At 40.1% G+C, this 23,902-nt stretch overlaps 1 protein-coding gene across 1 annotated transcript in view; it reads right to left on the reverse strand.

Moving 5' to 3' along the window:
* ank3b (ankyrin 3b) overlaps positions 1-23,902 on the reverse strand; it is a 422,959-nt gene that overhangs the window by 60,422 nt on the left and 338,635 nt on the right. Inside the window, exons 25-28 of the mRNA XM_052027524.1 lie at positions 21,742-21,835; positions 15,967-16,073; positions 7,678-7,902; positions 5,085-5,239 (exon numbers count right to left, since the gene is read on the reverse strand). Coding sequence (XP_051883484.1) covers positions 5,085-5,239; positions 7,678-7,902; positions 15,967-16,073; positions 21,742-21,835 — 581 coding nt within the window. The remainder of the gene's footprint in view (positions 1-5,084; positions 5,240-7,677; positions 7,903-15,966; positions 16,074-21,741; positions 21,836-23,902) is intronic.

Here is a 23,902-nt window from a genome sequence, read left to right on the forward strand (position 1 = left end):
ATCTCCTTTTATGACTCATTGTCAATTTTTGTCCAATAATACTTCCGTGGAACACTGTGGGGTGTTATACTAAAGATCTGGTATAAATACAAAAATTAACAGTAACAAAAGCTGAAGAGAAAGATGTCTAGATGCTGGAAATCTGAAATGAAAATAGAAAGTACTGGAAATGTTCAGCAGGTCAGGCAGTGTCTTTGGAGAAAGAAAACATTAACTGTGGTTCTTTTTCCATGGAATGCTGCCGGACCAGATGAGTATTTTCATAATGTTTTTATTATAAATACAGCTGCTGTTCTAAGTACTGATGGACATAATTGTTCTGTACATTTGATACCTCATCCATTTTGACTCTATTAGCACCTTCATGTATTCTCTGACCTTCTTCCTACTGAGAATAAGGATGTGGTATTGGTATTGGTTTATTATTGTCACTTGTACCGAGATACAGTGAAAAACTTGTCTTGCATACCGATCGTACAGGTCAATTCATTACACAGTGCATTGAGGTAGTACCAAGTGCATTGAGATAGTACAGGGTAAAAACAATAACAGAATACAGAGTGTCACAGCTACAGGGAAGTGCATTGCAGGTAGACAATAAGGTGCAAGGTCAAACAAGGTAGATTGTGAGGTCAAGAGTCCATCTCATCATATAAGGGAACCATTCAATAGTCTTATCACAGTGGGATAGAAGCTGTCCTTGAGCCTGGTGGTATGTGCCCTCAGGCTCCTGTATCTTCTGCCTGATGGGAGAGAATGACCCGGATGGGTGGGGTCTTTGATTATGCTGGCTGCTTCACCAAGGCAGCGAGAGGTATAGACAGAGTCCATGGAGGGGAGGCTGGTTTCCATGATGCGCTGGGCTGTGTCCACAACTCTCTGCAGTTTCTTGTGGTCCTGGGCAGAGCAGTTGCCATACCAAGCCGTGTGCATGAGTATAGTACCTTTCATATTCTCAGGTTACTCTAAAGCACTTTACAGCTATTAAATTTTATTTTCCTAAAGCATGGTTAGTTTTTTTTTTGCCTGAAGAAACACAGTATCTAATTTTTAAAATAATAATCTCCCACACACAGCAGTGAATTAAATAAGATAATTTGTTTTAGGGGTGCTCATAAAGGGATGGATGAATGTTGACCAGAACTTAAGGATCTCCAGGCATTTCTTTTTCCACAAAAACATGTGGTAAGTTATAAAAGCTTGATAAAAGATGCACATTAGCTCTCATATACAATTCTAAATAGGTATTTTTTATGCACCAGCGTCTTGACTGCTTATAAGTCCTCCTGTGGTTCAATCAATTTTCTTAAACTTGAAATTTGACTTTTAAAAGTGATAAACAGCATCAGGAAACTGGGGCTCAGTATTTCAAAATCCTAGGACCATACTGAACTTCATAATTCTGTGCCCTGATTTCCATATCTTATTTCCTCTAAGAATCACTAATATCACACCAAGATACACGCTGACACAATAGAGCAAGAAATAATTAGTCTGTGTCACAAACCACTTTGTCAGTCAATTTATGCATAATTGACTAAAATCAAATAATCTTGCTGCACTCACATACACTGACCTCTTCATAGAACAAACTGAAATTCTCATTTTCTGATCCAGCAGTGAGCTGCATATTCCTGCTGTTAATATTATCATTTTTACTGTAATGATGGCCAATTACAGCAATTCATTTTATATCTGTAGGTTTATGACTGGCAAGCCTATGTATTTGCATTCCTCTCTGCTCTGTATTTTCCGGAAAATTGCAATCATCATCCTCTTGTATCATCATTATTTCTAAAACTTTGACTGCCATGACTGTCTCCAGTTATGTGCTTATCCTTGTGTATAATTTTTGCCCCTTTTATATCTGTCATTGGTATGCACTCTCTTTCTACCCTTTAGTCATCTCATTCAGAGTCCAATTTTTTTCCTCTCTGACTTAACTAGTTTCATTCATTCTGCACAGCTGCCTCACTCTTCTTCTCCATTCTGACTCCCTGCTTTGCAACACATTTCTTGGCGAACTCTTCTCCCTTACCAAACATCTGACGTGTACTAGGAAACACCTCCTTTGGCTCACATAAGGTTTCAGAAGGATTTCATTCGGATAGCTTTTAAGACCTCGCCTCGTGAATGCTGGCCAAAATTGTAGCCACAGAAATGATTCATCACTGTGTAAATTGCTGAAGGGTGCAAATACCATCAATCATATTTGCGTCAACAATCCCTCTTAGGTGGTGTTCGAAGTGCAAGATCCTGTGCATACTACTTTTGCCTATTTAAGATACAAGGATAACAAGTTTAGTTGGAATGATACACACAGATTTAATGTGTCAAGCAGTTTGGCAAAAACTGCTCCCAGTTCAGTACAAGCAATGTAAAAATAGAAAAGTTGGTGGATCATAATGTGTAGGACATTTGTTGCTGTAGTGATGTTCTATTTGCTAACTTGCAAAAACAAAATGGATGGTTTTAGGCTACTAACTGCATTCCCAAATCTTGGTTATCTATCATGAATCAGATTAAGTTCAAAAATTAAAATAAGAATTTCAAAGTAGGCTGCAAAACTGATACTAAGGAGTGTAAGGTCATTAGTCTAACGAGAGTTAGCTTGACTTAATTGGAAACATTCTTGCCTCCAAGTTAGAAGTTTCTATCCAGCTAAAGGAATTTGCAATGGAGGCCCTTTGGCCCATCATGTTCATGCCAGCTCTTTGCGTGAATAATTTTGTACTAATCCCAGTGTCTTGCTTTAATTCCTGCATCTGTATTTATCATTTCTCAGCTTTTCTCTTTAAGGATGAATTCTTTGCCTCAATAATTTGTAGCAAAGCACTGCATTTTGGAAATGTTCTGTAAAAAAAAAAAGAAAATTTTCCCAACCCATCCCACTGTTACACATATTTTAAAGCATACAGGTAGTCCATTAGACTTGTATCAGTTTTTCAGTTTATATTCTCGATAAACAAGATAGTGAGCTCTCTTCAAATTGGGATCAGAATCATTAGCATCCAGCGAGGAAAGGCCCTGATTCAACATCTCATCTCAAGTTCAGCACCTCCAACAGTGCAGCACCTCATCAGCAATTTAGATTATATGTTAATATCTCTAGATTGGGGTTGAATCCATAATTTTCAGATTCACAGGAAGTGAATTACCACTCAGACAAAACCTGGAAAGCATCTGGCCCGTTTGGAGTCCCCGGCTGCATCCTTAAATCCTGCATGGATCAGCTGGCAGGGTATTTGCAGACATTTTTAACCTCTCCCAACTCCAGTTGGAGGTTCCCACCTACTTTAAGACCACCATTATCGTGGTACCAAAGAAAAATAAGGTAACATGCCTTAATGACTACTGCCCGGTGGCTGACATCCACCATCATGAAGTGCTTCCCGAGGCCGGTTATGGCACGCATTAACTCCAGTCTCCTAGACAACCTTGACCCACTGCAATTCACCTACCGACGAAACAGGCCTAAGGTGGACGCCATCTCTCTAGCCCTACACTCATCTCTCGAGCATCTGGATAAGAAAGACACCTATGTCAGACTCCTTGTTATTGACTGTAGCTCCGCCTTCAATACTACAACAAACTCATCTTCAAACTCTTAGACCTGGGACTCAACATTTCCCTTTGCAACTAGATCCTTAACTTCCTGACCAACAGACCACAATCAGTAAGAATAGGCAGCAACATCTCTGGCACGATTATCCTCAATACTGATGTCCCACAAGGCTGCATTCTTAGCCCCCTATTTTACTCCCTATACACTCACGACTGCCTGGCCAAATTCCACTCCAACTCCATCTCCAAGTTTGCAGCTGACACCACCATGGTGGGCCGGATCTCAAAGAATGACGGGACGGGGTACAGGAAGGACATAGAGAGCCAAATGGCATAGTGTCAGGACAACAATCTATCCCTCAATGCCAGTAAAACAAAACAGGAAATGGGCAGAGCACATGCCCCTGTAGGTAACAAATGTGCTGAGGCGGAGGTGGTTGAGAGCTGCAATTGCGAGGGGGTAAAGATCAATAAGCTTGTCCTAGTCCAACCACATAGACACTGTAGCCAAGAAAGCACACCAATGCCTCTATTCCCTCAGAAGGCTAAGGAAATATGGCATGTTCCCATTGACCTTCACCATTTTTTTTTAAAGATGCACCTTTGAAAGCATCCTATCTGGTTGCATCACAGCTTTGTATGGCAACTGCTCTGCCCAAAACTGCAAGAAATTGCTGAGAGTTGTGGACACAGCTCAGTTCATCACAAAAATCAGCCTCCCATCCATGGACTCTATCTACACTTCTCGCTGCCTCGGTAAAGCAGCCAACATAATCAAAGACCCCTCCCACCCCAGACATTCACTTTTCTCCCTCCTTCCATTGGGCAGAAGATACAAAAGCTTGAAAACATGCACCACCAGGCATAAGGACAGCTTTTATCCCGCTGTTATAAGATCCTTAAACAATCCTTTCGAACGTTAAAGATGAACTCTTGACCTCGCAGTGTACCTCATCATGGCCCTTGCGCCTTATTGTCTACCTGCACTGTACTTTCACTGTAACACTTCAAAACAATGTTTTGCACTCTGTTATTGCTTTTCCCTTGTACTACCTCAATGTACCTAAGTTTTGAAATGATCTGTGTGGATGGCTTGCAAAACTAAGTTGCACCATATCTCGGTACAATAATAAACCAATTTCAATTTAAAGCAGAAGAAAAAGAGTGACTTTCAGGGAAATTGGTAAAAATAAGCCAGTGAGAATAGTATTACAGATCATTACAGGTTATGGTCAAACAGAGGCATTATAACAGCTAATGGTGCCATGTCACTGCACATTAGCAGAGAAAAGGGAGCAGTGTAAACATTTTCCTTTTTGATAAATTTTTATTTAATGGAATTCTGGTAATATTTTTCTTTTTGGAGCTCTATAAAATACTAACCAATAAAAGTACTAAGATCTGTAGGCATGTGATATGATAACAAGAAGTTTGACTTCTGATACATCAACAAGTGATCAAAATGAAACTGGGGTTTTATTGAGGAGTAACCAAAATACCTGCCAAAAGTGGATGCTCACCTTCATCCATACCATTTAATATATCACTGAGGTCCTGTTCTTTATAGTCATACTGGTGCTCCTTCCAGACTTCCCCATTTTCACTCCGGAGAATAATAAGCTCCCGTTCTTTGTCTCTCATTGAACCAAAATGTGGTATCTCCACAATCACTGGGCTAGAAAGAAGAAAGACTTGTTGCGTTATCACTATTTGGCAGCTGAAGATAAGTTTTTAGCAAATTTAGAAAACTGTATTTCAATAGCTATTTGAAAATTCCCTCTTTACAATGAGGCTGATACTTTTTTTTAAAACCCCTTTTTAACCCCCGCCCCCCCACCCCCGGCAGCCAAAATATAAATTTGTTCATTTTAATCCTTTTGAGAAAGAATTGCTACACTACAAATAAACCTAATTCATTCTTGATTTATGTTTTTATTCCTCTGTAGGAAGTTAATAAATGAAGATTTTTCTTCTATATATTTTGTGGCCTTTTATATTTCTGGGAGAAAAGCTTCTGATTTTTACTAACACCAGGAAGATTTCACAACCCACAGTCAAAAAGTTAGAAACATGATTTAAACTATTAAACAAAAGCACATTAGGATATAATATTTACATTGCCCTCAAGAGAAACATTAAGAAGACAGTTTGTTTTTCGGTCGTCTATACAGGCTGTATTATTAAATCAAAGATCAAATCCTCAGAGATATTGCCAAAGTCAGGAGAAAGTTGCTGGAGGGTGAAACATTTAATTAACCATGCAACTTACACATATAATTTCTTTATTACTAGCAACTAGAAAAGGAATTGAGTTTAAGAGTTGAACTTTGTAGCTATTTTCAAAACTTTTAAATAAGTTTTCCATGTATCAAAGGGTACCCTAACATTGTTATTTTTATACCTAAACAATTGACAAAAACAAATTGCAAGATTCCCTGTAACACACCCCAGACCTTCCTCCCCCTCTTTTGGCCAGAATTTTGGAAATGATGAAATATTTCTGTGTCCTTACATATTCAACACTGGACACACCAGAAAACCTTTTTTTTTGCAAATGTGCTGATAAGCATGTGTGATTGTTGAAGAATGCAATGGAAATTCAACACTCTTTGGTGTCCCACCTTGGAAATACAGCCTTATACGGCACCGAAACTTGCACTGTCCATTAAAAATACATCTTGTCAGATTGATCATTTCCCGTGTGTAGTGCAAGACATCCAGAATGAAAATATGGATATAGAGAATGTACCATACCGTTGGTATTTGAGGGAAATGTTTTACACCTGGACTTTATCAAGCAGAAATGCTAATGACACCATGAAGCTTTTGAGTAGCTCTTTACTAAAAACCAAATTAGTAATATTTTTGAGCAGATATCCTTGAGCAACATTTTGAGGATATAAATATTAAAATACCAATTTTGTTATTTTTAAGAATGTGTAAAGCAAGCAACCTGAAAAAATTATGGAGGACTCTTCCATTATTTTACAAATGTGGCCCATGCACATTCAGCAATTCTTCGAACTCATTAACTTAGGAGGCACTTTAAGCAGGCCAATGAGGAAGCTGGTAAGAAAAGGAACATTGTTGATTTTCTGACTTCAGTTGACTTAACTTCTCATTACCACAACCCATCCTTCTGACATAAAGTTGCCCTACTTCTGCTGATACCTTCTCTATACCAATATTGAATGTGAAGAGCTGTCACTTTTTACTGAATGCATTTGATGCAGCTGAAAGAGATTCCAACAGGTGAAATACAGAAGTAAAGCAGTTATGAAGGCAGAATGCTTGCAGTGAATTATAAACATGCCTGTAAGCGCCAAGCTTAAAACAACAGTGCTTCAAATAGATCAAGCCAGTATGATTTTCTCTCAGCGACAGAACTGAAAGTTGTTTTTTCAAACAAAAACCAGAAAAACATGGGGAATGACTAAAATAAATACCAAAGAAAATTAAGAAAAATCTGCTGTGACAGTTTGTATCTTTTTAATAAACAGCCTACCCAATAAATTTTGTTCCTCGAGGCCCCAGCTGCAGGATTCGGCTAACCAAGCTCTCGCCCTCGTTGAGAGGGGGAGGGTTGGTAGGAAGGTGAAGTTTACTGAAAAAACATCCATGCAGCAGTAAAGAGAAACAAAAAGTGAAAAAAAAACAATGAAGAAACTGTCATTCCCAACAGTATCTAGATTTGAATGGAGCATTTGCAAAACTTATTCTAACAGAATGAGCAAAAAAGTTACCAAGTTCTGCAAAATATTTAGAGCCACGTGGCAGTTGTTTAGAGAGGAATCTTAAAATTGGGCATTTGCAGGTGATCAAACAAAGATGTCCAATTTTACTTCCCACCAATGGAATATTATGGATTTCAATTTGGCCATCATTAATCCTTTCACAATCCTGCTCTGTGACTGATTTTGAGAAGATGCTGGTACATGGTATTTACAAAGAAACAGCACACAAGTCTTAAATCAGATTTTAATGCCCCTCCCCCCCCCCCAATCTAAAAGCTCACATTCAAGATTTTGTGACCAATAGCATTAATCCACAAAAAAAGGAAAAAGGGAAGAAGAGTATTGTGGAATGGTCAGAAAGAGCAGAGCAGTAACTTACCCCAAGAACTGAGCACCTGATGGTCCAACTTCAACCAGCCTACTGGCCAACCCTTCCCCTTCTACCATAGGTGGCGGGCTTGCCAGTTTGTGCCTCTTCACCAAGCGGCAAGTGATGCGTGTGGGCGCTGTGCACTTGCGGGGTGGGATGATGATGCGCATGCCGTTGTGGCGGCTACCGCGCATCGAACCGCCACGGGCATCCACCATGAAACTCACGAGAAAACTGGAGGGGGAAAGAGAGAGAGAGAGAAAAAAAATCAGAAATGAGCAAGTCGCTTCAATTTGTGGAAGCAGTGCCTTTTTGCAGAGTTCAAGGACATTTTGGCAAATCACCTGAACTTACCAGAAAAGCACCTGAGATTTTCTAGTAATCCATCTGCAGTTTCAAAGGTACAAACATTTGGAAAAGGAAACATTTGCAGGTCTGTGGTGAAAGAGCTAGGTAATGGAACTAATCAGATAGATCCTTCAAAGGGATGGTAGTGACACATGGCACATGACCCTTTCTAAGCCTGCAGCTTTGTAACGTATTACCCCTCGGGTGCAAAAGCACAGGAAAAGACCCTTTGTAAAGAATAGCACACGGCTGGCTAACGAGACTGACCCTTTTTGAAGGCAGGAATGTCCACTGCTGTTATTTATGCAGACCTCCAGAAACCATTTGATAAAGACCATCACAATAGCATGTTGGCTAAAATTGAAGCTCATTGGATTCAAGGCAATTTATCAACACGACTTAAGAAAATTGTTAACCAGCAGCAGAAGTCAGGTGATGGGCAGGAATTAAAATTGGCAAGGTGTGCCCAGTGTAAAGAGAAGTGTTGGAGATTCAACTGTTCAAAACAGGACAGATTTTTCCAAAACCCTGAAATTGCTAGCTGCTTATGGCTATGCTGTTAGTTCCAGAGTGGCCTCCAGCTTTTACTGGGACCCCAGCTCACAGTGCTTCAACATGGTCCAGAGCAACATGGGGGACCGTCTCAGCACAAACAGCAACTGGATTCACAGAACTACTTTCATAGCCAGTAAGGCCCTGCCCCCAACTCCAGACTCTCAGTATGTCAAAACTGTTACCATGGTTGGGGTCTTTTGATGTTTATGGACATCCTTCAAATTCAGAAACATTCAATAATACTTGGGACATGTGAAAATAATGCACTTAAAAAGCTAAAAAGCACACATACTACAACCAACCTAGATAAACAATTAAAAGCAGAACTACTAACCTTTCCCCTGGGAACCGATGTCTCCCATTCAAGTGCTAGTACCAGATTTGACCCATGCTGGATCCACCGACAGAGTTCTCAGCTTGAAAACTGGGAAATCTATGAACGATCACATCGATGGGTTCTGTGTGGAGTCCACCAGAACACAAGGGCAGCTGACAGCAAGGGTGGGAGGGTAGAAGCTGCCACTGCTGATTTAAACCAAAGCCAGCACTGGAAGCTGGTACATTCACAAGGAACCATGGGCAAGTTCTGGCTTTAATACTAACGCCAGGGCAGAAGATCATTTCCCCTATTTACAAGTGATTTGGATGATTTGATAAAAGCCTTGCATCCAAATTTACCAAATGGCACAAATATAGACAACACTGTAGATTTTATTATAAATTTACAAAGAGACATTAATAGACTAAGTGAATGGCAAAACTGTGGTGAAATGGTGTTCAACTTCAGCAAATACTGGGCCATCCTCTTTAGATGTACAGCAGAAAGAAGAGTACTTTCTAAATGGTGAGAAAGCAGCAATGGAAATTCAAAGAGACAGAAGCACATGAACAAAGGTCACTGGAAGGCTGCAGAACAGGTACAGAAAATCATTGAAAGGGGATTCTGAAATTTATATCTAGAATTACAGAATACTAAGTAATATACAGGATGTTAATACCTTAGAAGCAGTTCAGAACAGGTCTAGTAGGCTCCTACCAGGAATGGATGGGTTGTCATATGAGGAAAGGTTGGACAGACTAGGCTAGGCGAGAAGACTGAGAAGGGACTTGATTAAAACACAAACTCTTGGAGAATCTTTTCAGTATGGTGAGGATGTTTCCTCTTGTGAGAAAATCTAGAACTCGGAGCCACGGTTTAAAAATAAGAGATCATCCATTTAAGACAAAGAAGAAGCAATTTGTTTTTCCCTCAGAGGGTCACGAGGTCTTTGGAATATTCTTCCTCAGAGACCAGTGGAAGCAGAGTCTTTGAATATATCTTTAATGCAGAGGTAGAAAGATACTTGATGAGCCAGGGGGTGAAAGGTTACTACTAGGGATGGGAGCATGAAGCTGAGGTTACAGTCAGATCAGTGATGATTTTAATAAATGGTTGAACAGGCTTTGAGGGGTTAAACAGCCTATTCCTGCTTTTAGCTCATAAGCTTGTGGAAGACCTGGAATACTGAGAGCATATCTGAGCACCACATCCTGGGATGGATATATCAGCCCTGTAGGGAGCCAACTTACTTACCAGCTTGCGTATGGATTCCTATAACAGGTTGGAAATGAGGAAGTGATAAGGTGTTATCACTGCGACTTGCAAGGTATTGAGAAGAACACACAAGCTAATTTGATTGAAGCCATTTTCACTAACTTGGGGTCATGGCCTAAATATTAGTGTTGTGTCTTTCAGGACAGAAGTCAGAAAATACTTGTACAAGCAGAGAACAGCAGAACTTTATTTTCATTTATGCAAAAAGCAAAAAAAAACTGCAGATGCTGGAAGTCTGATATAGAAAAAAGAATTGCTAGAGATACCCAGATCAAACAGCATCCGTGGAAAAAGAAACAGAGTTAATGCTTCAGGTCAATGACCTGGAATCATCAGAACAGAAAAAGTGAGGAAAGGTTTTATGTTGCAGAGAAGGAGAGAGGCAGAGAGAAGAAAAGAAGTGACTATGATAGGCTCAAGACTAACAAAATCCAGACAACAGATATGTTTGTGGTCCCAACTATCGGATAACGATGGATCAGGAGGAGGTATAAATAAAGAGAGATAAATGAGGGCAGAAGAGAGAGGAAAGAAGCAAGAAAACAAGGCGAGAAGATGCAAAACACAGCAGTTCCTGGGAAGCAAATAAAAGTACTAGGAATACTCAACAGGTCAGATAGCATCTGTGAAGACAGAAAAAATGAGTTAATGTTACTGGTGGGTCTTTCTGGGTCTTACACCAGAACTGGTCAGTTCTGACACAAACTGGAAAGTCTGGCTATCTTAAATTTTTTGAATTCAGTGAGTACTGAAGGTTGCAACATGTCTAAAAGGATGATGAGATAATATTCCTCAAGTTTACTTCGGACTTCTTTGGAACAGCGTAGGAGACTACAGACAGATAAAGCAGATTGAGAGTGGGATGGAGAATTAAAGAGACAGGTAATTAGAAGCTCCAGGTCACCCTTGCTGACTGAGTGAACATGTTCTGCAATACTTTCTTCAGTGTAATCGAGACCACATCATGAGTACGTTAAATTGGAAGAAGTGCAAGCGAGTTGCTGTTTCACCTGTAAAAGTTGGTTTGGGTGCCTGCATAGTGGGAAGATAAGTGGCAAAAGTGCAAGTATTGAACCTCCTATGGCTGCATGGCAAAGTACCATGAGAGGGATGTTGATGGTGGAGAAAGCCATAGATTGAGAGCCAAAAGGAAGATATCTCAGGAGCACTGGAATGCAAAGATTCATCATTGGAGCAGATAGAGATGGAGAAACTGGAATAATGGAAATGCAGGCCCATCACGAAGTATGACTGGTGAAGTGCAGTCAACATAACTGTGGGAGTCTGTGGGCTTGGAGTGGATATTGGTCATTATGATGAAAGAGAACCAAAGTCGATACACATTATATGAAAGTGAGCACAAGAAAAACCATGAAATTTGATGTCTGTGCAAGTATACAGTACCAATAAAGTCATCAATGGACCAAAGGAAGTGATGAGGGAGGGAGCCCAAACAGGATTAAAGCAAGGACTGCTCTGTGTATCCTTGAAAGAGACAGAGTTAACTCGGACCTGTGCGTGTTCTAATATCTACACCTTGGAATTGGGGAATGTGAGTGTAGTTGAGAGAGCAGGAGCTCAATGCAAGAACTAGTTCAGCCAGGCAATTGAGTGTGACGGGGGAAGGAGACCGGTTGGGCCTCTCTTCAGTGAGGAAGAGAAGGGCCCTCAGGTCATCTCGCTGTGGGTTAGAGGTGCTCCTAAAATGTCTTTTCTCTTTAGCCGCAGCTTCCCCGCCACCATAATTGATAGATTGTCCCCTTTCCAACACATCTGCTCTCACCCCCCACCCCAAGAATGAGGTTAAGATTCCCCTTGTCCTCATCTTCCACTCTACCAGCCTCAACTTCAACAGATCATCCTCTGCAATTTCTGCCACCTTCACTGAGATGACACCTCAAATTCCCCTCCTCTCCCATCATTTCCATAGTGACTGTTCACTCCATGACTCCCTGCTTCACTTTTCCTTCTTCAGCAGCCATTCCCCTTCTCACCTCACTTTTCCGTGAAACTGCAGGAGATGCAACACCTGCCCTTCTACCTCTTCATATCCCACCATCCAAGGACACAATAGCCATTCTAATTGAAGCAATTGACCTGCACTTCCTCCAATTTAGTTTATCGCATTCGGTGTGCATGAGGTGGCCTCTTCTGCATTGGAGAAATCAAATACAAATTAGGTGATCTCTTTGCAGAACATCTCCGTTCAGTCTGCAGAGGGTGACTCAGATTCCAGCTGCCTGTCACTTTAATTCTCTGACATGCTGCCATTCTGACCCCTTTGTCTCTTCCCTCTTTCACTGTTCCAATGAGGCTCAGTGAAAGCTCAAGAAACAGTACTTTATCTTTCACCGATGCTCCTCGCAGCCTTTGGGACTCTTAAATTTAGCAATTTCAGATAGCCAGCCTTCCAGGTTTGAGTCCGAACTGGCCAGTTCTGATGTACATTGATCCACATGTAACATAATCCCATTTTTTCCGTATCCACAGATGCTATCCAGCCTGCTGAATATTTTCAGCCTTCTCTTTTATTTCAGATTTTCAGCAGCTGCGTTCACCATCCCGGCACTGTTTATTTTTCTCTCTCTACTGCCCTCAATCACCTCCTGCCCTCAATCACCTCCTGCAGTCAGATCAACTATGATGAACAAGCATCCACCAACCTCACGGCACCAACAGCGCACACGTTACTGGACTCTCTTGGTCTCCACCCTATCAGAAACACTCTTTTTGTTCTTGCCATCTCACTGCCCACTGCACCCCCTTGCCCCCCACCCGGAACTTAAATCATAGTGTTTTTTTTACACTTTTCTAGTTCAGATGGAAGTCCATTGATCTGAAATGTTAATGCTGTTTCTCTCTCAAAAGATGCCGCCTGACCCGAGTATCTGTCCGACTTTCTGTTTTCTTTATTCTCCATTAAGTCCTGTTTACTGTTCACAGGGATGTCACAGAACAGGTAACATCCCAAATAACAGAGTGAAATATTAGCATCTTTTCTCAAATAGGTGGCATCATAGACAGTGAAGAAGGTTATCAAAAATTAGAGGATCTTGATCAGCTAAGGCGTTCAATTCAGATAAGTGTGAGGTGTTGCATTTTGAGAAGTCAAACCAGGATAGGACTTTCACAGTAAACTGTAGGGTCCTGGGGAATGTTGCAGGACAGAGGGACCTTAGGGTACAAGTACACGATTTCCTGAAAGTGGAGTCACAGGTATACAGGGTGGTGAAGAAGGCATTTAGCACACTGGCCTTCATCAGTCAGGGCACTGAGTATAGGAGATGGGACATTATGTTGCAGTCGTACAAGATGGAGGTGAGATCGCACCTGCAGTATTGTATATAGTTTTGGTTACCTTGCTATAGGAAAGATGGCATTAAGGTGGAAAGAAGATATATGAGATTTTCACCAGGACTCGAGGGCAGTCTGGAACTTTATTCCTTGGAGCGTAGGAGACTGAGGGGTAACCTTGTAGAGATGTATAAAATCATGAGAGACATAGATAGGGTGAGTGCACAGTCTTTTTCCCAGGGGAAAAACTAGAGGGCAAAGGCTTACGGCGAGAGGCGAAAGATTTAAATGGGACCCGAGGGACAACAACTTCACTCAGAGGGTGGTGCATATATGGAACAAGCTGCCAGAGAAAGGAGTTGAGGCAGGTACAATAACAACATTTGGACAGGTACATGGATAGAAAAGGCTTGGAGGGATACTGAATGTTTGCAGAAAAATGGGAATAGCTTAGACAGGCATCTTGGTCGGCATGGATGAGTTGGACTGAAGGGCCTGTGTCCATGCTGTATTACTCTAGGACTCTAAATATCCACATTGCTAAATAGCAAGTTTTATGTAAAGTATGTTAAATTCAGATTATCCTGTGTCCATCTGGGATTAGATGAAACTAATCTTTGGGTCTTTGCTGCATCATGTGGAACGGGTACATACAAAGTTCAACAAACAGCTGAAGAAATCCCTGCTGGTATGCAGTCTGTCAAATTGCAGTTGAATTGTTTAGATGCCCAAACTCTGTCAAAGTGCTCGCAGGAGCCAGGCACCTTCTAGATTTTAGATTGGCATATTCTTCTAATAGAAGCCTGAAAATAATTCACAATACTTTATGAAAATTATTGGTACTAGAACTTGGCTCTGTAAGGCATTGTACTTTATCATGAATGTTGCTTTGATTTGTAATGTGAAAGGATCAGCCTTTCGTTAATTCTTTAAGCACAATTGTACAAACCTAGACGATCCTTTCTTTTTAATGTGCCATTTTTGCAAGGCTTTTGATTGTTCATTCTTTGTCCTCTTCATTTCTTCAGATTTTTAATTCCTTACTTTAACAATGCTGATGTTATATCAGTCACAGTACACTAACGAAAACAGTCCACAATACCAGAATTTGAAGGCTCATTGACCACAATGCCCAGAAATAAATTAATCCCAAACAGGATGCGTACTTAGGAGAAAAACTCTTCTTGTGCTCCCATAGATCAGCAAAGAGATGCAGTCAGGATCATTCCATCTGTATAATGTACCCCTGCCACCTGCAGGAAATGGGATTAATTGGATAGCTCCACCAAAGATCCAGTAATATAGAGGGTAGGCAGAATAGATGTCTTTTATATCTTCCACAGTTCTATTAGTTTCCCACCAGGATGTTTTACTGCATCATGCAACTGAGCTATTAAAACAATTTTCACCCAATCCTCTACCTGTTATACCATGATGGTGCAAACCAAATTTTATTTATCAAGACGCAACCAGGGATACATAAAGAGCCTTAAGTTCAGCTTGATACACAATGGAATGCTTTTGATCTGAATCTGTCACATTTTGTCCATGCTGAAGGGAAGGTTTGGCCCACAAATCTAGGTTGGTGAGATCTAGGACACTCCCTCCATGACTGCAATTTAATCTTCACTCTACTTTGTAACCTTGGAAGAATAAAGAAAATCTACATTGCACCACAAGGACCCATGGGCTAACTCCCTCAAAATGTATTGTGGGAGAAAATTCTATTTTAGGATAATTGTTAGCACACCACAAAAAAAAATTAATGAGGTGTGAACGTGTTCCAATCTGTGCAGACTTCCACAGTAAACAGCAGCGTTTAAAAACTGCCCATTCCCCATTTGCTTCCAGCTTCTAAGCATCCAATCACACTGGTAGTCATCGTCCACTTTCTCACATGCATCTTGGTAACACCACGTGACTCTGCCGCACCTCAGCTCATCTGCTGTTAAGTCCTCATCCAAACCTTTGCTACATCAAGAATTGATTAAAACTCATCCTTTCTCTTCCCTGCATTAAATTCTCTTTAAGTATCTGATTAAGTTTTTGGTAATTTTGGAATATCTTCTCAGGCAGCTTAGTGTTAATAGTGTTGAAGCTCCTGTGAAGTGGCTCTTTATCTGAATTCCAGGAAAATACTACATAGGTGCAAGTTTGGTTTTGCTGGTGATATCGTGGACGGTGACTGAGAGTGGGATTTCTCCCCTCTGTAGCCTAGGATGCAAAGGTTCATTGTAACATCTACCCCAGCTGATATCTTCAAAATCCTGCAGACCAACACCACTCTTCTTTATTGATTCAGTATCACACCACAGTGGAGTGGATTAAATTTTTGAAATACATTGAATACACAGAAAGAAAAAAAAAACATGCAACTAAGGGATCTAAAGATCCATTAGAGCCAATGAAGTACTTCTAAAGCTTTGTCACTACTGCAACTTAAGCATGGATATTCCATACAGGAGACATTTCACATATCATTCTGTACAATGCAATCTGCAACTTACCCTGAATGGATGGGGCTGGAAATGAGGTTGACGTTGTCGAGTGTATCTGCTGTCCAGCTGAATCTCTTCAAAGAGTCGCTGTCGTATTCCCGAGAAACTGCAAGGTGCTACCAGAAAAATATTGAGAGTGGAAATAAATATTGAGTCATAACCAATACACGTGTTTTTGTGTGACAGAGACAATGTGATTTCTCTCCATCCAAAATTCCCAAGACTTGGGATCATAGACACAAGAGTAGACTATCCAGTCCCCTGAGCCGAACCTCAATTCCATTTCTTACCTAGCTTCACATCACTTGAAACCCTTACTTAACAAAACTAAATGCAACCAACTTCAAAAGCACAACATGGTTTATTACACATAAGTACTGAGGATCGAATCCAATGATGCCTCATACAAGGAGATACATTTAAACCAAAAACTGTGATATGAAGCCCAAACCCCACATTTTTTTTTTAAACAGTTTATGCTCACAAAATAGCCAAGCCAAATATACTTGCGAATGCAAAATTCACAAGCAAACACGTCCACGCTTGTTCAACGAAACTGGATGCTTATGAATTTTAGGAAGGATTAGGAAGGCAAGATTACGGCATTATTGTCAGAGTGGCTAATCACAAGAGTTGGATGCTGGGTGTGGTAAACCACACTTCTGGAGAGAATTAAAAGGGTGTTATTGGTACACTACTTGTAATGGGAAAATACCATAGAACCATACGGCACAATACAGGCCCTTCGGCCCACCATGTTGTGCCGCCCACGTGCCAAATAATCAGAGGGACTTGTGCGATTGTTTGGAGGAAATAAGAGCCAAGTCTTCAATATTCCTTACCAAAGTTGGAGTGCATGATGAATACAATCTGCATCTGAATGAAAATTTATCAGTAGTATGATGGACCTGTTTCTAAGACAGCCATATGGTAATGTATTAGGAGGTATTATTCTAAGGAATGAAGAAAGATCAACAAGCGAAGCAATACTGAGGATCTACGAGATTGCGACTCTTAAGAGTATGCTGCAGTATGAAAAATAAAAGGACACCTAAAACACTACATTTCAATCCAACAGTTTTTAAGGGAGAGACAGAATGTATGGGATGTGCAAGTGAGAATGGTAGTAAAGAGGAATCCTGAAATGAAACACAAAGGGAATTTATACGGGAACTAGGTTAGGGGCAGTAAAGCGTTTTGGAATGGAGTCTAGATTTCTAGCAAACAAAATCATTCAGGAAAGGAGCAGGGTAAAAAGATTTTTAAAGATAAGACAAAGAAAACAATAGAACTGGGGGCAATAAAAGCATACCAATGAAAACATAACTGGGACCAAGAACAGCAAACATTCCTTAAGTATGCCATGAATAAACACAAGGATGTAAAGAGGAATTAATTCACTGAAAACTGGTAATGGGCTTCTTAAACGTAGAGAAATAATCGAAATATTTAACTGACACTTTTCAAATAAAGGAAATGTCAAGATAAATACCAGCATGATAGTACAGTTTAAAGATGAATACGGCATGAAAATGTTTAAGGAGATAATATATTGGGATGATTGTTGAAGTTCGTAAAAGACACAACTTTAAATAGCTCCTTTAATGTCCTTTATCAGGAAATCCGGAAGTACTTAACAGCTAATAAAGTACTTTTGAAGTATGATCACGTTCGTAATACAGGAAACAAAGCAGGAAGTTTGCACACAGCACAATCCCACAAACGCCAACTAGTACCTAGCTTCCAGTAACACTATGTACAGGGTGAAGGATGGGCAAGTACACTAGAGAAAACTCAGCTTTCTTCAAAATAGTCACATGGGATCCAGTACAACTGGCTGAGAGAGCAGTACCGGCCTAATTTTGACATCTTATCTGAAAATAGGAATATCTGACAGTGCAGCACATTCTCAGAGATGCAATTCAACCTTCCCTCCATGCTCCTTTCTTGAACATCAACTATTTTTGTTTTCTTATTTTCCCCAACGAAAAATTTGTGGTCAAATTTCAAGACAGGTGAAGCTCCTGTCTCTTATAAATTTTATCCCAGAATTCTGAAGGAAAGACCTTGCGGATATTCTCATTGGATTTGGACTACATCTCAGGAAAAACTCCAGATGTGGCTCCCAAGCAACTAAACGTCATCCAGGATGAAGTAGCCCACTTAATCATTACCATATCCATCACCTTATTGCTTCCTCCACCACCAGTGTGCCACAGTTGCAGTACCATCTACAAATGCACGGCAGTAACTCGCAAAAGATAATTCGAGAGCACCTTCCAACCTTCGACCTCTACCACTGAGGAGGACAATGGGTAGCAGGTGCACAGTACACTACCACCACAGGTTCCCCTCAAAGTCACACACTATCCCAACTTGGAATACATGTCTGTTCCTTCATTATCACTGGTTGCCAGTTGTGAAGCTCTTTACCCAATTGAGAAGAAATTTGTTGAGAAAAAAAATAAGGTGAAAATAGATGGGAAGAAAATGTATTGCAATCTTAAACTGACAGGCAAGTGGTGCCACAAATTTCCAAACAAAGTCGTGGCCAATTGCCACCGATATTCAAACCATGCATTCAGTAAATGCTTACACTGCAAAATTTCATCAGGCTAGAAAGCAGACTGGAGGTGGGGTAGGTGTTTCGGAACAATCTGACAGATGTGCTCAAAACTTTGAGAGGTTTTGAGAACGTAAATAAAAATGTTTTCACTCATCAGTGTGTTAGGAACAAATTTAAGCTCATCAACAAAGAAAGATAGAAGGGTTTAGCTTTCAAGTTAAAGCACAGAAGCATTGTTAGGTCTTCCACAGGAAAACACTGCATGAGAAAATTTAAAAAATAGTTTTTAAAAGGAACGTGGCTAAATACTGGGAAGAGGATAAATGAAAACAATGGTTCAGGGATAAGGCAGAACAATGGGGGCTGAGCAGCTGCTGAATGTCCAATAAAAGCACTATAGAACTGTATGATCTAAACATCACCATCTGGAAGTTAGAAGATTTAAAATAATGTTAAACATTAAGCCTGACATGTTTTAGAAATATAGTTGTACATAGAGTTAACCTTAACCTCCTGACTTTAAGTAGCAAGCTGGCAGAAAATAATTGCTTACCTTCAGTGAGTTGCTCACTATTGGCCCACCCACGGAATGCGCATGCTCTGGTTGGAAACCCTGATGAACCAGGAGGAAAATCAGAGATGCCCTTTAACCTCAAAAGATACTCTCAGGAACTTGGGAGATGGCAAGTATGAAGGCTGTGCTAGCAGATGGAAGTGATGCAAAGGTTCTTCTTAATTAATGGAAATACAGCCTCCATTGTTGCCAATCCCTGTTTTGAGTTTGCAAGCTTGCCTGAGGTTGAAGTCATAAGGTTTAAAATGCTAAAGTTTTTCTTTGTGCAGTTAATTTACATAAATACACATGTAATTTTAATATAAAAAGGGCATGGATTACTTCTTCAAAATTGATCTACCCTCTGAATTTGCACTTCATTTTTTTGGGACTTTCTTCCCAAACGACGTCTTGTTCCCCTGTAACCTGGTGGGGCCATATAACGTGCTTCCATTGATAGTGGCCGCAAGTCTACTGCTGTTGATTGCTTTGCTATGTAATACAGTGGTGAAAACCTCCCACAATCAACTGTACAATCACCACTGGATACTACATATCGATGAATCAATTAAACTGGCCAATTTTCTCTTGGATATAAAATTATTAATGACTGTTGAAACTGTATAAGCAAATGTTTGCTCTTGTTTTCCTTTCAGTTACCCTGGCTTATCAGCTAGACAAGCAAACAAGTGTAGTGATAACTAGAAAACTGAAAACAAAATGTGCTTCTCCTCCTAGGTATTCAAATAAAACTGATCACAAGGTAATGCATTATATCTAATATTAAAAAATAACTTGCATTCTGGACTAAAACCATCTAAGATGACTAGAAATTCTTGTTATTGTGTACTTGGAGTTTGTATTTTCAAGTACTGCTAGATTTACCTGTAATAGTGTGAAACATTATGGGAAAACTTTTTTGACATATCTGAACAATGTTCAAAGGGTACATCAGAAATGGATATTAGAAAGGTATTTCATTACTATGAAGGACTCCAGCAATCTATACAATCATCTTCCAACTCATCAGGCATGTCTGCCTAGCTGTCATCAGACCCACCAACTTTTGGTACTGCCTCTTTCAAACTTTGCCCGTCGTGACTGACCATGGGTATGAAAGACAGAAAAGGAAGTGGATTCTTCAACTAGGTTATAAACCATTGGTTATTTTCAGCTGTCAAACTAAGAGCCTAAGTTTTGTAAAGTGTTGAGTATTCTGATAATTTAGACTCAGCCTGTATTTTAACAAGGTTGTTTTCCAATCAAAGAAAACACAGGATTCACAATAACAACATGACATAGTTGTTATGGTATAGAACTGACAACTCAGAAGTTGTAGGTTCAACTTCCAACATGAAAAGTTACAAATCAGAATTCAAAACAAGCAAGAGTATTTGGCCTGACACCAAATGGTTCCTTGGAGAAGGGGAATCTGCTACCACTTTCTTGGTGCAACTGCCACACAAGTCCAGCTCCACACACTGTGATCAACTCCTCATCACCTCAGGCTAACTAGTAATGAGTAACAAGTACTGATACCCAAAAACAAATATTGTTCTCCAGCACTGAGACACTGTCAGCGGTGGGCAGTTAGGAATTTACATCAATATAAACCAACAATGAACAAGCACTGGAAATGCTGAGGCTGGAAAAAAGTGGCAATGGGCACGACAAAGTTAGGACCTCTGTCACTGGCAACTCACTACTTAATGCCCTCTTTATATTTAAGTCTATTCAGCCAAGTTTATGGATGGCCAATGAATGTTATGCTTCATTATTTGGCTTTGTTAAGGATTATTAAAACTGAGTGCTACAGTACACAAAGGAATAATGAGGTAATCCACTGAGAAGAAGATGAATGAGGGACAGGCTGGGGGGAAGGGAGGACAGTAGAGGAAATTTCACCTCCATAGTGAATTCATTCAAAGGGTATGTTTGCACCTTACTCCCAAATGGTTAATGGAAGCAGGGAATTAACTTTGCCCAAACTCTTTATCTCACATCACAGCAGGGGAAGGGTTTTGTCTTTGATGAACAATAAGCCTCCATCATCCCAGGCTTCACAGCAACAATGTAAAATGTGAGAAAAAAAAGTGACTTTTAGGGATAGAGGTGTTCTTGTTGAATGTTAAGAGGAACAAGTGCTTTCAATGTGCCTCCAAATATTCTTGGAGTAACCTAAACATACATCAAAGAGTAGATGAAGATGTACTGCAAATCTTAAAATTGATGAATGATATCTTCTGATTGAACTGCTGTTTACATAGCTGGGAGATGGTGAAAGGCCGATTAAAGTATTCAACATCTGACAAGTTCCAGAAAATTGCATCCCATGTACGCTCACACATTAAAGCAAGGAATAAGCCCTTTAAAATTTACAATGGGAATTGCTGATGAAGTGGCCTGTTAAGAAAGCAGCATCAGTTTAAGTCAATGCAATCAAATAAGCTAAACGGCCAACAAACAATGAACACAAGGTCAGTAATACAATTCCTTCCCTTTAGATAGTTCTCCTACTCTGGCAACCTTAGCCGGCGAGATCTAACCACAAAGTACCAAAGATGTACAGTAGACAAAAGCAAGAACAGCATCATTTGACAACCATATCTAAAGCATGCAATAAGATAAAACCACACAGGTAACTAGAATTCAGATCTCCACTTACCGGCTCCTTTGTCAGCTCTTCAATCATGATGCTGTCCCTGGCGTATGGACTCCTGTTCAGCGAGTAAGACCTATCCGAACTGAAGGAGCGGAGGCTGTTGTGTTTACAAGTTATCAATGAAGGGGTAGATGATAATCAGACAGGCGGGGGGGCGGGGGGAGGGGGGGGGGAGGAAAAAAAAACTCATTAATGCATGCAGCTTCCAGGGGGCAGGGAGGGGTGGGGTAATGGAAGGAAACCCACCAACAGCACCCAAAAGAAAACCAAACGAGAGCAACAAAAAAGAAATTGTCTTTGCAGAGTGATAATTTAAAGCAGATCAAAAGGCAAAAGTCATTGTTTTGATGAACTCAAACAAAAGGTTGAAATTACCAAAGAGGGACTCAAACTGATGAATAAAATCTGAGTGTGAGGTTAAAGCATTCCATACCAGCTGCATAAAGCAACTAAAGTTACTCCTCAGCTGACGTACCAACCATGCAGTACCAATGACTTACATCCACGTTAAACTTCACTGAAATGTTTACTATGCAAACTTTTTCACTGAGCTCCAAAAAGGGATAGTAGGACAGCTAACCAAAAAGCTTGATCAAAGAATTATGTTTTGAGAAGTATCTTAAACAAGGAGTGATAGACAGAGGTGGAGAGGGGCTTAAATATACAGACCACAATATTATCACCTGTTCCAGCATAACTGTTGCTCATCAGTGGTAAATTACACAATTTATCGGGTAATCAGATTAACTCAGACCCCCTCCACAATTTGGGATGATTAAAGAAATAACTGTAGCCTGTCAGCGTCAGTGACCATATTTTACCTGAACATAGGTTTCAATCAGAAATATTGTCAAAACATTTTAATCTTTGACCTTTCATTTAAGGACAATTCTCAAAGATGTGTAAAGACTAATACCTCTTTTCGAAATGATGTCTAGCCTTTAGCAAAAAACAGTAAAACTACTTTTATGTCTGATAGAATTGCACTAATGACCACAATGTGAAGCTTTTGGAAGGGGTTTACTCTGTATGGACTCTTTAAAGCTACCAAGTGTTGGCAGCTGGTTCTGCTTCAGGAATGCTTGTGCACACACATGCACATCTCATTCTAATTTTGTTTTCTGCATGAAGTGTTCATACTCGAGATAGGACAGTAGAGAATTTCTTTGTAATTACAACCCTATCAAAAAGGCTGCATTTCTTTAGGACTGTTCGCAACCATAGGAACTGCCAAATTACTTAAATAGGCAATTAAGTAATTTAATCTGATCTGGTCACTGCTGTATTGCAGAAATCGACAGCTACTTATGTGCAACATTGTCCACAATCTGCAACATGATAATACCAAGATAACTTGCTTTCCTGCCATTGTTTAGGGGATCAGCATTGGCCAGAACACCAGAAAAGATTCCCTTGGTCTTCAATCTGTTGCCAGAGATTTTATAAATCCATCTGAAAGAACAGACACCTCACCTGATAGACAATATCTCCAACAGTGCAGCATCTCTTCAATATTACACTGAAGTGTCAGGCTTAGATTTTCTTAAGTGAATTTTGAAACCACAATCTCTTAACACAAAAGTGAGAGTGCTACCTACTGAGCGATAACTGATAGATCAAGCCCAAACAATGCTACAATTTCAAGTGGCATAGCAAGAATAAACTATTTTGAATGTGATTCCTTGCTGGGATGGCATTTAACTTTCAGTTATGTTAAAGTAAGACCTATAAAGTTATGCAAAAGCAGTGCTACCAAAGCAACTGCAGTCCAGTGTAAAATAGGGGCCTTCAGTTGGGGGGTGGGCTTAAAAACTTTCTTCAAATCCCTAATATCTTGCACGGCTACGGGAATTCTCTCACTGCACATAACATTCTGAGTCTGCTAGATCCCGATGGTAACTATCAAGCTTACTCTAACACAAAAGTCTCCAAACATTCAAATAAAATCAAACATTATAAAAACAAAAGACCAATAATTTATAAGCCAAATGATTTAAAGTCAAAAAAAAAGGTCCAAAAGTGGTCACTCTGCCTTTCTAAATCAACGGGACCCCTGGAAGTTACATACAATTGCAGTCTTAAAAACTAACATCAAACAAAATGCAGTAGCAACAGCAAATCAAAGGGTGAAAGGGAATAAACAGCCGAGACTTAACCCTTACTA

Source organism: Pristis pectinata, chromosome 12 (genome assembly GCF_009764475.1).
Source record: "Pristis pectinata isolate sPriPec2 chromosome 12, sPriPec2.1.pri, whole genome shotgun sequence".
Taxonomy (NCBI): domain Eukaryota; kingdom Metazoa; phylum Chordata; class Chondrichthyes; order Rhinopristiformes; family Pristidae; genus Pristis; species Pristis pectinata.